This window comes from Macaca nemestrina, chromosome 5 (genome assembly GCF_043159975.1).
Source record: "Macaca nemestrina isolate mMacNem1 chromosome 5, mMacNem.hap1, whole genome shotgun sequence".
NCBI lineage: Eukaryota > Metazoa > Chordata > Mammalia > Primates > Cercopithecidae > Macaca > Macaca nemestrina.
The window spans coordinates 25,701,816-25,717,100 of NC_092129.1; the positions used below are offsets into that span (position 1 = coordinate 25,701,816).

At 33.5% G+C, this 15,285-nt stretch overlaps 1 protein-coding gene across 5 annotated transcripts in view; it reads right to left on the reverse strand.

Annotated features, from left to right (window-relative positions):
• Nucleotides 1-510: 510 nt before the first annotated feature.
• Nucleotides 511-15,285, reverse strand: part of LOC105465516 (TBC1 domain family member 32) — a 227,177-nt gene continuing 212,402 nt past the window's right edge. For 3 of the 5 annotated variants that reach the window (XM_071096373.1, XM_071096370.1, XM_071096374.1), the window contains 2 exons: nucleotides 12,574-12,762; nucleotides 511-1,897 (listed from right to left, as the gene is read on the reverse strand). In XM_071096373.1, coding sequence (XP_070952474.1) covers nucleotides 1,778-1,897; nucleotides 12,574-12,762 — 309 coding nt within the window. In that variant the 3' untranslated portion in view covers nucleotides 511-1,777. The remainder of the gene's footprint in view (nucleotides 1,898-12,573; nucleotides 12,763-15,285) is intronic. The other 2 variants (XM_071096372.1, XM_071096371.1) reach the window with 1 other exon arrangement.

Below are 15,285 nucleotides of genomic sequence, written 5' to 3' on the forward strand. Positions count from 1 at the left end.
TGGACAATATAAAATTAAATTACAGTTCATTCTTCTCCATTTGTATTTTCAACTACTGTGTACACAATTATAAAAAGAAATAAAGCTGCACGATTCTTAGGACCCATAACAATAACCCAGGGAAAGAATGGGAAGAAATGGAACCATAAACATGTATTACAGCTTCCATGGAACAGCTTTTCAAAATTAAGTTTGAAAGTAGACAAAGCTTGGTATTCTGAGTCATCTATGACTCCCTTTTAACTCACATCGGCCAAAGTGAAAGTGTGCAATATGTCAAATTAACTTGCTCAAATTACTTTTCTCAACTTTACAATGCCCTTTAGGAACACTATTACTGAGAAGCTATTGTTGGCATTTACAGCATAAAACTTGATTTTGGAAGGCTGATATTGCAATGGCCTAAATATTACTAAATTGAAAACTGTATAGTACCAGTTATTTGATCATGCTGAATGAAAAACTTAGTTTGTGAATGATCCACTTTTAGTTGAAAAGGAAAAAAAAAAAGCAAGGTTAAAGTTAGAACGATTTTAATGGTTGATTTATATTTAGATACAAGGAAAGAATAAAAAACAACATCTACAATTAGAAAAACTTCTTGAAATAAACTTATGTCTAAAAATGAATAATGTAATATATTCATGTATTATCTTTCATATATTCATTGAGTTATGATATAAAAAAATAGACATTCACATACTGTATTAATCTTACTGGTACAGAGACTTCTATTTAAATAAAACAAATCACAGTGTTGGCCATTTAAAATAATTTACAAATGTATTCTCCTTTATATTTTCAGGTTCAGTACAAGTAAAATCTATCACTAAGGAAAATGCATAACAAATGGGAGTAGAATGCTTATCAGTATGAAATAACCAATCTGTCTCTTCAATGAACCATGTAAAGACTTCATTTCAAACAAAGAATTATAAATTGATATAGGTATCAAAAGCAACTCCTAAAAAACAATTATGTAAAAGGACAACAGTCTTTCTACCACTTGCCATGATAAATAATATCATTGTTCTTTCACATATAAAAGAAGCAGTTGTGGTTTTGTCTGTTTTCCTTTATATGTACAGACATAAAGAATGCAAGAAATACTGTCTTTTCCTTGTCTTATGGGCTTTCTGCAGCTAGTCAAAATATTATTTACACTATTACTTCTCCTTTCCAAACTCACTGGAAAAAATATTTTAATCATCTGAATCAAGAAGGAGATGTAGGTTGGCCTTTTTTTTTTTTGAGACGGAGTCTCACTCTGTCACCAGGCTGGAATACAGTGGCATGATCTTGGCTCACTGCAACCTCTGCCTCCCGGGTTCAAGCGATTCTCCTGCCTCAGCCTCCTGAGCAGCTGGGACTACAAGGACACCACCACACCCAGCTAATTTTTGTATTTTTAGCAGAGACGAGGTTTCACCATGTTGGCCAGGATGGTCGCGATCTCTTGACCTCGTGATCCGCCCACCTCATGATGGGATTACAGGCATGAGCCACTGCGCACGGCCAGGACTGACTCTTAAATATGAATAAGAACTGTAAGTAAGCTAGATCTGATTCTATAATAACCTTACAAAACAACAAACTTACAAAAATGAATTCACAAATTGAGCTCATACCTACTTAAATATATCATTATATTCAAAACCTCTCAGTATTTACAATATGTATATTCACAAAGTATATGTTGTTACAGACACAGAAAACAAGCTCCCCTGTTGCCTTTAAAAATAAACAAAACATAAATTTAAACTGTGTGCCTCATGATCTATGTGCTCTGCAGTCTAATGTTCCGCATGTCTCTCAGCAGCACTGTTCGGTAGTTTTGTTCCAAAATTTCCATGTATTCAAAATACTCACTCACTCGAAACCCATGCAGTGCTTCTTCCTGCCAAAAGTTATAAAGGGAAAATTTACTTGGGTAAGACTCACAATTCCAAGTTAATGAATTTTAAATAACTGATATACCATTTATTTTCAGCTATAGATGGGGGTGGGCTGTTTATGTTGCCAGTAAATGTGTAATTGCTTTTTATTTAGTGAGCTGTGTATATATATATGACAGGAAGAAACTATATGTCCCCCTCAAATAAGGTTTTCTATTTTCAAAACCAAAAATGATTTACAGCTACCAAAAAAAAAAAAAGGCAGATAAGGAAATCTTCCTAATTTTAAAAATAGTATGTTATACAAAGATTGTTCAGACTTGTAATTATTAAAGACTCTGAAGCCTATCTACCAAAGGATATCATAATAGTGCAAGAAATCTGTTGTATAAGCTACTGTCCATAAAACCTCCAAGAATCTGCAATTACTAATGTTGGTACTATGCACATCTATACTAATTTGGAATTTAATGGTTAGTGTTCCAAACGAGGCACTCAAGAATAAACAGTAAGAACACCCGTTTAACATTTTAGAGTTTTTAGGGAATTTCATGACCATTCCTTTTAGTACCTCCAAATACTATTTACGCAGTACCTACACTCAAGGCAAAACAAAATATGCAGAAGAAAAGTCATCTCTGATTCAGTGTAATTAATATTTAGAACGTTAGAAGTTTTGTAGGTTACAAAAATTTTGGAAAATTCATGCCTTTCAGGAGTTTATAGTTTAAAGGCAAGAATTACTATAACAAGAAAAAAAAAAAGCAACCCCAAAGAATAAAAGACAATGCATATCATATACCAGATAGGGTGTTAGAGGCAGTTTATAGAGAAGAAACCTCAATACAGAAATAGGAAAACATTACACAATCTCAATGAGAACAGATGTTTTTAAAGGCTTCAGATACCACTTGTCACTTACGGGCAGTAATCATTCACAGCTTGCATATAACTTGACGTAACTTTACTCTTATTTTGCCATCATCACCAAAAATCTACATAGTTTGAGAGAAAGGTTAGTCGGGACATTCTAAAAAACTAACGACTGATCTACAAGGCTGACATTATAGCTGAAGAAATGAAACGGTGTTGTTATATACTTAATACCATTAAGGGTAGAACAAATAACTTCCAACATAAGTATCTGAGCTCTAATCTTAAGATAATTGTGAAATTATTTCAATCCTTCTTTCACTTCTTCACTCATTCATTCTTTTATTATACGTAAGGTTCTTGATTAGCACTGAAGACATGAAGATGAGTGAGAACAGCCCTGCCCTAAAATGTTGACAACTGAGGTGTATATCATGTCTCTGATTTTATGTATAAGTAACTGAGCCAAAGGGAATATTTTAATCTTAGGAATAGCAGAAATACTGGGTCTTTGTAAATTCCTGTCCTATCAAAAATATTTCACTTTTTTCTTTGGGGAAAAATAGGATCAGAGTAAGAACAACCCTACTGTTCAAGAACTCATTTTAAACAGTTATTGTTATAGTTGTGGAACAATTATGAATTTATCCATTCATTTCATTCAAATTATGTGTGACGTGGCTTTAACTACCTCTTCACTAAAACTATACCTAAGATGGGGAGGAATTACAGTAATGTGTTATTCTAACCAGAGACTAAAGATCCAAAGATCCAATGGCAGAAGAACTGTTTCAGGACATATTCATTATTTTCAAAGGAATATTATTGTGCATTAAATATGAATTATAATAGGAGATGACAGTACTTGAACAAATCTCTAACAACTCATTTCTGGGCAAAAAATAAGCAATATCTATTCAACATCTTTTAATTATTGTTTCACTTTAATAAAAACCACCTAGGGACAGCCATAGTTATAACTCAATTTAAATATATTTTTTTCTCAGAATGCATTTTTTGAAATCATGGTTTCCATTTTAAACATTAATTGTAAATGCCCTGATAACTACACCAAAGAGATACCGATAAAAATAACACATAAGGCTATTAACGTCTTGTTTCATAAGAGAAAAAATTTAATTCACATTTAAAAAGGAGTGTTTTCAAATGATATAGTTCATTAATGAAAATTTGTAGGCAATTTTAGCTCTGAATAAAATTCCAAAATATCTACATTTTACATTTTGTCTTCAAAGTAGAACATTTTTTCATCTCATCCTAAATGTTCTCTAATGGCCCTTTTAGTGGATAACTTTTACTTGTAATAGGACCATTTAGACTGCCAGCTTATCATTCAAGTTATAACAGACTATTTCCTCAGAATACTCCTTCATTATCATTTCATTTATAGACCAAAGTATATCAAACTCTACATAAAAATATGAATGCCCCGATTTTTTAAGTAGCAGACACATTAATTACATAAGGTAATAACACTATTCTGCTTTATATTAACAGTGTAGTATTTGCTCCAGAAATTTTTTTAATAGATTACTACTAGAGTGATTTAAGTTTTAGTTAGGAAGTTCATTTTGAGCTTATTGCATTTCATTTGTTGTATCTGATGCTATTCAACTGCTTTGTTTTTAACAATTTGCTGCCTTCATTAATTCTGAGTTTCAAATGCTGAATCATCCACAAGTATTAAAAATTCCCATTCTAAACCACAATGTTGGATGTATTCAACATTATATAATATAGTATATATGTAGTATCCCTCTCTCCTTTGTGTATAGAAGTCCAGTTTCAAATTTCAAATATGCATTCGTCTGTTTTCTTTTAACTATTGAGAGCATTTGATTTGGGACCACTGAATCTAGGATATTTATTAAAATACCAGACTAGTAAAGGGACACTGGATTTGGATTCAGATCAAATGAAAGGGTTTGAATTCTTCTATGTTAGTTACTAGATGTATGAACTTGGGTAAGTTTATTGACTCTAAGCCTCATTTTTTCATGTGTTAAATGTGGACAATAATATCATACGATTGCTCTCTGGATTAAATATTCTGAAATCTGAACTTCTTACCATAGATTAGAGTACCTTATATGATTTGGTCCTGTCTCATCTCTTACCTTTCTTATTTCTTCACCTTGCTCTGGCCACCGTGGTCTTCTTGACACTCTGTAAGTGAGCCAGCTCATTCTGACCTCTGAGATCTTGCACTTGCCTTTATTCCTATTTAAGCAGGCTTTTGCCTAGGAAGTCTTTGCATGACTTTTTCTTTTGCTTCATTTAGGTGTCTGTTTACCCCATCAAGGGTGGTCTTACCTGGCATCTTTATCTGACTGGTACCTTAGACTCCTCCACCATGTTTGATTTCCTTATTATCAATACAATAAGGCCTATAGTACTTAAGATATTATGTTTTTGTTCATTTATTAGACTTCCAGGAGAATTTAAGTTCAACGTGGGCAGAGACATCCTGCCCTGTGACAAAAACAGTACTTCGCTCACAGCTGTTGAACAATAAATAGTTGAATAAATCCATGAGTGAATGAGCCATACCTGTAAAGCCCTTCGACCAGTGTGTGGCACACAATAAGCATTCAAGATATTCGCAGTGGTTATAAATAATAAGAACACATTTTTATTACTGATGGTCTTTGAAGTAGCTCGGCTACATTTTCTTGATCACACTACAGACATATGATGTTAGGCATGGGTGGGCCTATCAAGGATTACTGACTCCAGTCTCTGCTCCTCAACCCCTTGCCATGAATATAAGGGAACCATTTATCTAAAATATTAGGATGTTACTGGCTTTTCTTGCAACTTCAAAAATGTACCTATTTTGGAAAGAAAGCTATACCAATACTTTCAAAAGTTATTTGCATTACTTGATATTTGCAAAAATACTGAAGATACCAATTTTTAGCAGAATTTTTTTTAGAACTACTGCAAGCCATGTGAGCTTAAAATCTGAATTGAAGGTAAGTTCTTTTGTAGTAGTAAACAGATAAAAAGCATAAAAAGATCAAGTGTGCTAACATGGTATACCCTGGTTTATGAATTCAGGACCAAGTTTAGATATTCTCTGATATATTCTTTCCTAAATATTTAATTATTAATGCCCTTGCAAAATGATGATTTTTAAAATATAATAGCTCTTTATGGAGAAAAAAGGGTAAGGTAAGTTACTTTGAGTGGGTTAAACTGGAAGAGCTGACTTTTATTAATAACATTATGAGGCATATAGAATAAAAAATTACCACAAAAAGTATAGAACTTAACATACACTGAACAAAAGTTGAAGATTTGCATTAATGTCAAATCTCATATAGGAAGCTCTTTTTTTAAAATTAATTAATTAATTTATTATTATTATACTTTAAGTTCTAGGGTACATGTGCATAACGTGCAGGTTTGTTACATATGTATACTTGTGCCATGTTGCTCTGCTGCACCCATCAACTCGTCAGCACCCATCAACTCGTCATTTACATCAGGTATAACTCCCAATGCAATCCTTCCCCCCTCCCCCCTCCCCATGATAGGCCCCGGTGTGTGATGTTCCCCTTCCCGAGTCCAAGTGATCTCATTGTTCAGTTCCCACCTATGAGTGAGAAGATGCGGTGTTTGGTTTTCTGTTCTTGTGATAGTTTGCTAAGAATGATGGTTTCCAGCTGCATCCATATCCCTACAAAGGACACAAACTCATCCTTTTTGATGGCTGCATAGTATTCCATGGTGTATATGTGCCACATTTTCTTAATCCAGTCTGTCACTGATGGACATTTGGGTTGATTCCAAGTCTTTGCTATTGTGAATAGTGCCGCAATAAACATATGTGTGCATGTGTCTTTATAGCAGCATGATTTATAATCCTTTGGGTATATACCCAATAATGGGATGGCTGGGTCATATGGTACATCTAGTTCTAGATCCCTGAGGAATCGCCATACTGTTTTCTATAATGGTTGAACTAGTTTACAATCCCACCAACAGTGTAAAAGTGTTCCTATTTCTCCACATCCTCTCCAGCACCTGTTGTTTCCTGACTTTTTAATGATCGCCATTCTAACTGGTGTGAGATGGTATCTCATTGTGGTTTTGATTTGCATTTCTCTGATGGCCAGTGATGATGAGCATTTTTTCATGTATCTGTTGGCTGTATGAATGTCTTCTTTTGAGAAATGTCTGTTCATATCCTTTGGCCACTTTTTGATGGGGTTGTTTGTTTTTTTCTCGTAAATTTGTTTGAGTTCTTTGTAGGTTCTGGATATTAGCCCTTTGTCAGATGAGTAGATTGCAAAAACTTTCTCCCATTCTGTAGATTGCCTGTTCACTCTGATGGTAGTTTCTTTTGCTGTGCAGAAGCTCTTTAGTTTAATTAGATCCCATTTGTCAATTTTGGCTTTTGCTGCCGTTGCTTTTGGTGTTTTAGACATGAAGTCTTGAGAGATGGATTTATGAATATAGTTCTACTCTTTACCCTTACTAGAGATAATCTTTTTGTGTGTCATGTCTTTCCTATTATGTGTGTGTGTGTGTGTGTGTGTATATGTATGTATATATGTGTGTGTGTGTGTGTGTGTGTGTGTATAAAATCTTCTTGATCAAAGTGATAGAAACATAAACAACTGGTAAGCAATGTTTCTTCCAGTATGTTCCTTCTGGGGTGTTCAGTAAAATTAGAAACTCTTGGATGCAGTCCCTAAAATTTTTGAATCCTTGGCATTGGCATTCTGGATTCTGATTTATTAACAAGCTCCAAAGGTCACAGTTTTATGTATTCTAAAGGTTTTCAAGCTACTTGAGATTATCTACTACAATCTGACAACTCATGCCTCGGCCAAATAAATTCTGAATTAACAGGTCTGGGAAGGAGTCTAAATACATTAACTTTCGTAAGTACCCTAAGTGATCCTTAGGATCAGGGAGTTTATATAGTGTTTGTAATTCTGGATAGAATGTGAAGTTCTTAGAGATTCAGGACAGAGTATGTAGTTCTTGAAGATTTAAACTCAGCTGAAGGGTACTTGGAAATATGTGATTGTACCAGAGACTTGACTTAGTCTTGGCCAGGTTAATGAGAGAATAGGTCCTGATCAGAAACAGTATAAGAGGATATTTCTGACCAAGGTGTGAAGGTAATGTCATTGACAGGTATTACTATTATATGACATCTTAAGAAGTCTCGGGAGCTGGAGAAAAATGGGAGCAAAAGTACACCAAAGTGTAGCTATGCACTTAGAAAATCCTGTTTCCTTTGCTTGTATTCTCTACATATCTTCTTCTTTAACAAAGAAATAAAAAGAATCTAGTAGAGAGATGTAGAAACTTAGTAACTGCTAAGTTTTTTTAAGTACTTACTATGTTCCAGATAATGGTCTAAAAAAAAGTATTTTACAAATATCATCTCATTTAATTCTTCCACAACCCTATGTGATGAAGAAATAAGCATAAAAGTCTAAGCAACATACCCAAGCTCACACAGTGAGTGACAAAGTTAGAATGTGAAACCAGATAGAATCAACTAATATAAGGACAATGCAGAAAACATATCTGCAAAACAGTTGACACTGTACTAAATACCTTTAAAATATTTGCTCAGATGTTTTTAATATTATGTATACTTTTATCTTATAAAAGCTTAGTATTCAACCAGATTTTCTCAGTCTGATCTTCATTTCTCACCCTGTCAACATTCTCTGGTAATAGCAGCTGCAATAGCACCAACAAAAAATCCCTCTTGACAATTTACTGATTGGGTTGAAATTAATCTGATTTTTTCATAATTATAAATTGATTTTGTCATAATATGCAGGATTTAGTTGAAGCATTTTAATTAAGTAGTTTGAGCCTTCACAGCCTGATTTTCACACAAAGGCAACTTTTTCTAGGCTGGTATTTCAGTGAAGTTTGTCCCCAGGTTGAATTCACAAACTAAAGCCAAGATTGCTGACAGCCTATTAGCATGTTAGCAGGAATACAACACAGCTCACTAAAACACTAGGACATCCACATATGAACTACTATTAAACTAAACTGTCACTAAACCTGCTTGTGTGTGTGTGTGTGTGTGCAAGCTACAGATGAGTTGAAAGAATGAAGGAAGAATGAACTTAAGACTTTCCAGCTTGCTGGAATATTACAGAATATTTACTTTGTTGAATGTTTTTCTCCTTGGAATTACAATATCTACGGACTTTCTGAACCATCATCTGTCACAGATAAAAATGTTCAGAATTCTGGGCCCAAGGACTGAGCTCTTTCTTCAGCATATCTTCAGAGGCTGCCGTCTAGCTCGGTACTAATCCATTAATCACCACAGCATGAAAATGATGCACTTAACTGCTCTAATATCCAGTCCACATTCTAGTTGTGTCTACAAGGATACTGTGAAACAATCAGACAATGTTTTGTTGATATCAACTCATACCCATGGCGCTCATCTAATCTAGTATTTCAGCGGTTTAATCTGAAGAGGAAAAGTAAGTTTTTCTTTCCCCCATAAACCTGTTCTGCCTATTACTGTTCACACCACCTTCTGATCCAAGAAATTCTAACTTATCTTTTTCATATATTGATTTGGAATCATGAAGAGCTCTTCAGTGAGCTGTAAGAAATGTAGGCAATGAGTCCATACTCTCAATTACCTGATTTAAAATCTTGAGCCTAAACCAAAGTGACTACAAATGGACTGATATTTTCTTGATACTGAATATTGCACACAGATTTTTATTTCTAAAACAATGCTTTTATCATGTCATTTTATCTCAATACATGAAATTTAAATCAGGAAAAGAATTGCATATCTTCAGTTTCTCAAGATAACTGATTATAACTGAAAGCATAACATATTTGTGGTTTTAAATATTTTGAAAATGAATTCAATTAGGTCTGATTATTTGAACCCATTTATAACAGTCAGATGTTTGATCTATTTATTTTTATATATTCAATTTCTTCTTAAAAATAGTTTTATGATAAAAGAAGTATGAGCTCATTTCTCAAATATAAAATAAAGCCCACATAAATATATACAATAAAAAGTAAAAGTATCTTGTTCTACTTTATCTTCATTCTTCCTGGAAGCAATCATTATTAAATCTGTAGAGCAAGGGGATAATGTGATTAAATAATCTATACAAGAATATTGTTATGGCTGTGGTATGCAGTTACATGGGGAATTGCTTTTTTGAGACAGGGTCTTGTTCCATAGCCCAAGCTGGAGTGCAGTGGTATGATCATGGTTCACTGCAGCCTCGACCTCCTGGGCTCAATTGATCCTCCCACCTCAGCCTCCTCAGTAGCTGTGACTACAGGTACGTGCCACCACACCCAGATAATTTTTGTACTTTCTTTTTGGTAGAGATGGGGTTTTGCCATGTTGCCCAGGCTGGTCTCAAACTCCTGGGTTCAAGCTATCCACTCGCCTTGACCTTCCAAGATGCTGGGATTACAGGTGTGAGCCATTGTGCCTGGCCTATTTAAAGAATTATTGATAAGTCTTTTCTCCCTTTGCACAAATCTGAGATTTTGAATAAGAAAGTGTAAAACATAATTTCCAAGGTTCAATCTCTATACCTTCAGTTGAATGAGGAATTCTTAAGTAATGTGTGTATTTTTGACAGGGGATGTTTTTTGGGTAGGCAAAATAAAATCAGTTCATTAATCAATACTTCGTTATTGGTTATTATACGAATAAGTGAAAATGCTGTACATATATTTATATACTTTGCAGACAAAAGACTATTTCAGGGCCAAATGGAGTAGTTAAGGGATATGTAAATATATATTTAAATACACTATACCAGAGTTTATCTCACAAGAAAAATGAGTGCCCATCAAAAGAGAACAGTGAATTTTGACACCTATCCACTGAAAATAAAACAACAAAAGTCAAGTCATGCTATCAATCAAAAAAGCATTTTTCTAATCTCTCAGATAAATGAAAACAACAAGGGTAAAAAGTAAGGTTAGTTCTAGGACACATGCTAAAATTAATTCCTTGCCTACATGTTCTTAGTTTGGATTTAAACCAACACTATTCAAATTTTAGTAATTTAACAGAGGCTTAGGTCATAATCTGCTCTCCCCATTTAAAATCCTTTAGTTTTAAACTGATAGCATTATGCTGAAAACACAATGGAGAATGGTTTGGGACACATTTAAAGAAGTTACCATTTGCAAACTCTATTATAATTTTTCCCTCAAATAGTCAAAAGAGAGATGAAACTAAATCAACATTAATCAAAGTTAAAGATTATGCTTTTGATAGGAAGAAAAATAAGCAGTAAGCACTTAATGAATTTAGTAATGTTTGTTATTCGATGTGAAAAAACAAAGTTTATTCATCTTTCCCATTTATTTATTTACATTATTTACTTACACTATCAACAAATACGTATTGAATACCTATTATCTACCAGGTATTATTGTTTGATATATTGTTGAAAATACATCAGTAAATGAAATAGATCAAGTCACGGTCCTTATAGAACTTACACATTTTACCAGGGAAGACAGACAAAAACACATATAAAATAATTTTCAGATGGTGATAAAAACTGTAAGAAAAACTAAAGTGGGATAAGATGTTAGAGAATTACAGGTTAGGGGGATACAGACAGATATGAGTACAGGAAAATTTCAGAGTCTGAAATTCCTATAATTGACCACTATAGATGACGAAAATGTCCCTTACTGAAAACGAACCTACATTTTGTATTCAACATAATTTCAATTTGCTTAACACTTCCTGTATTACAAATCACCTCTTAGAGAGCATTCTTTTATTTTTCTATCTTAGTTTTTCTTCTACATGTGCAATCATTTTTCTCAGCATACTTTTTCATTAAGATTGTTTCTAAGATTATACTTCTGGTGATATATATTGAAAGTTTAAAACCTTTTGAATTCTGAATTGATGAAATAAAAATGCTTGATAATTTGGCAATCTTAAAGGATCAATGACATTTATTTAAAGGAAAATATCATTAAATGGAAAAAAACCCTGGCAAGTATTTAACAGTAAATAATGAAATTAATTTACATAGAAACTGTTTGTTGACCTAGAGAAAGCCTAGTAAATGATGAATGTTGTTTTTAGTGTATACATGTATATGCGTTCCTGTGGGATGGCAAAGGTAGTAGGGATAAGGAAACATTTTAAGTTCAAAGATTCTTTAAACAAATAGCTGGATTTCCACCAAGAAATGAACACTGGGATGTATTTATATCTCATGCACTTTCTAAAGTCCCCAACTTCCAAAATCACATTATTGTAATTGAGACAGTAACTATATCTTTTTTAAAAGTAGCACCACATTTGGTGATAACTTTTTAAAATGAGTGCTATGATAAAATAATCTTTCATGAAAATCTTTTATAAAAATGGAAGTTTAGAAAAATATTATAAAAATATGAAAGCATACGAAATTATTACTATATTAAATATATTTAAAAAGTATCAAACCAATAAATTAAACTTTTATTGACCAAATAGCCCATAGGAATATTTTTAAAATATTTCTTTTTTGGCATAGCATGTGGGTTACAAACAAAGTGTTGGATCCAGACAGCTTATTTCATATTCAAGTTCCACTTCAGCTATATGGTTTGGGGCAACTTAACTCTGTGCCTCAGTTTACTCATCTCTAAAATGGGGATAATAATATCTACCTCTCAGCATTGGTTTTTAGGATTAAATGAGTGCCTAGAAAAAGTATCTAAAATTAAGCAACAGAAGTTAGCTATTAACTCAATATTTTCCTCTCCATACAAACATACTTACTTTTAGGAAAACTTGCAGATCTTGAGTCTGAGTGTGCTGTAGAATGTCTTGCTGTAAATGTTTGAATATAGCTATACAGATATACACTTGATAATCGGGACCAAGGAAAACACAAGTAGCAATATAATGGCAGATTTCTATCCAATCTAAATAATTCCAAAAACACTGGGTTATCCATTGCAGGCAAATCTTTAAAAAAAAAAAAAAAAAAAAAAAAAGTAGTAAGTTCATTTAAAAACTTATAAAACCACATTTGACTTTTAAAGAACATTAACCAATAACTCATACAAAACCAATGAAAAGCTTAGCAGTTAATCAAAATACAAAGACAGACTTCATAGATGCCTAACAAGGATGCTTTCCTATTTGCTTCAGTTGTGAAAAAAACTTTCACGGCCTTGGAATTTAGGTCTTAAGGGTAACTGATAGTGGTCACACTCCTCATATACCTATTACTCAATGCCTTCTTTATTCATATCGTGCTCCTCTTACCCAAAACACCAATCTGCTCTCTACAGATAACAAATGCTAAGAGACTATTTTAATTCAAAGATGGGAGTTTTTTTTATCTATCCTACCTACAACCACAGATGTATAATTATGCAGATGACAGATTGCTAAATGTTACATTAATGCAAATGGACTCTTCCCGAATCAGAAAACAATTTAAACCTAACAGAATTACATAACATAAAAACCGGGAGCTAATGCAGAGAATATTTCAAAAATGAGACTTTTACAAAAGGAATTTTTTTCCTGTTTATTTTTTGAATAACATTTGTTCAGATTATAAAAGCAATGCGTGCCCACTGTGGAAAACAGAAAAGTTTAAGAAAAAACAATAGCAATGACACAGAGATTATAAATACTGGAAACATTTTGATACATCAATGTTATGGGTAAAGTTGAGCCCCACTCAAAAGATATGTCAAAGCCCTAACCCCCAGAACCTCGGAATATGACTTTATTAGAAAATAAGGTCTTTACAAATGTAATCAGGTTAAAATGAGGTCATTACAGTGAGCCCTAATCCAATACGACTGGTGTCTTTATAAGAAGGGGAAATACATTCACAAAGACAGGCACACGAAAGGAAGACAATGAAAAGACACAAATTGAGAATACCATGTGAAGAAGCAATATGTATCTGCAAGCTAAGATTCTAAAGGCTACTAGAAACCTGGAGAGAGGTAAGTAACAGTTCTTTCCTTAGCAACTATGGAGTGAACATAGCCTTGTTAACACTTTGATTATGGCCTTTTGGCCTCCAGAAGTGTGAGAAAATAAATTTCTGTTGTTTTTAACCACCAAGTTCATGGTACTTTGTTACTATAGTCATAAGAAACGAACACAATTACTTTCCAATATTTTCACTTTCATTTATGATTCACAAATTACTTTACCTTCGATGGAAGATTCCCCTTATTGAATATCTCTTCTCCTTTAGTTTTATGGTTTTTTTTGGAGATGTGGGGAGGAAAAGGGAAAAGATTTAATGGCTTATCTCAATTTGTCATAGGTATAGAGAATACAGATATAGAAATTTTCCTTTTGTGTTCTATCATTTTGTTCTTCTAAAAATACATTCTTGAAAAGGTTCTAAAAGTTATTTTTAATATCCTTGATTCAACTTTTGGGCATGATGATCCTGATTTTAACTGATTTGAACAAACTAACACATATTACTTTGCTAGAACCACAGGCAGGGAGGCTTAAACAATTAAAAAAAAATTTTTCTCTCTATTCTGGAGAAATCCAAGATCAAGCTATTGGCAGGGCTGGTTTCTTCTGAAGCGTCTCTGAGGAGTATAGATAGATGGTTGTCTTTCCCTGTGTCTTCACATGGGCTTCCTTTAGTACATGTCTGTATCCCAATTTCCACTTTAATAAAGACACCAGTCATATTGGATTAAGGTCCAACTTAATGACCTCATTTTAACTTAATTATTTCTTTAAAGGTCCTATTCAAATACAGTCACATTCTGAAGCAGTGGGGTTAGGACTTCAACAGGTGAGTTTTGAGGAGACACAATTCAGCCTATACCAGAGGGTATTATTGAATTTTTGTTTTCCAGACATTATTACTCATATCAATTATTAACCTTTAAATAAGGCTATTAATTCTGTTCTCAGGTGTAAGATTTTCCTTTACAACTATAATGTTTCCCTCCTGTTATGTTCCAAAATCTTTCCAAAGAGCCCATAAATGTATCTATGAATACCCAATATTTGTCAACAGGCAGTATATATTAAATTCTCCTTGGTCCTACCTTTACTGTTCACTTGGCATTAATGGGATGCACCTCCCAAATTTCAACATGGAGGGTAGGCTGGCATGCAGAGTACATTACTAAATCTCCATTGCCCCCACCCCAACAAATCCCTGTAATATGGCTCTAGTGGACTGAGGAAGAAGTATCTCCTGCTCCCTCTTGACTAGGCAGACTGAAGCAGTCTGTAGTACTTTGACTAGGAGCAATAATTCTCCAATTGCTGGTTGCCCTGCTGCCAAGATTTTCTCTCTGTTCTTTGCTACAGCTATTAATGCCAATCAACTTAAGGCCATGCTGTATTAATGAAAATCTAGAGTCTCTGAATGGATAAAGAAAGAGAAACAATTCAAGAATGAAAATAAATACAACGATCCCCACAGCTAGAGAAAACGGTTCCTCCCATTCAATTGTTAGTTTCAGGAGTGAATGAGAAGTTGAT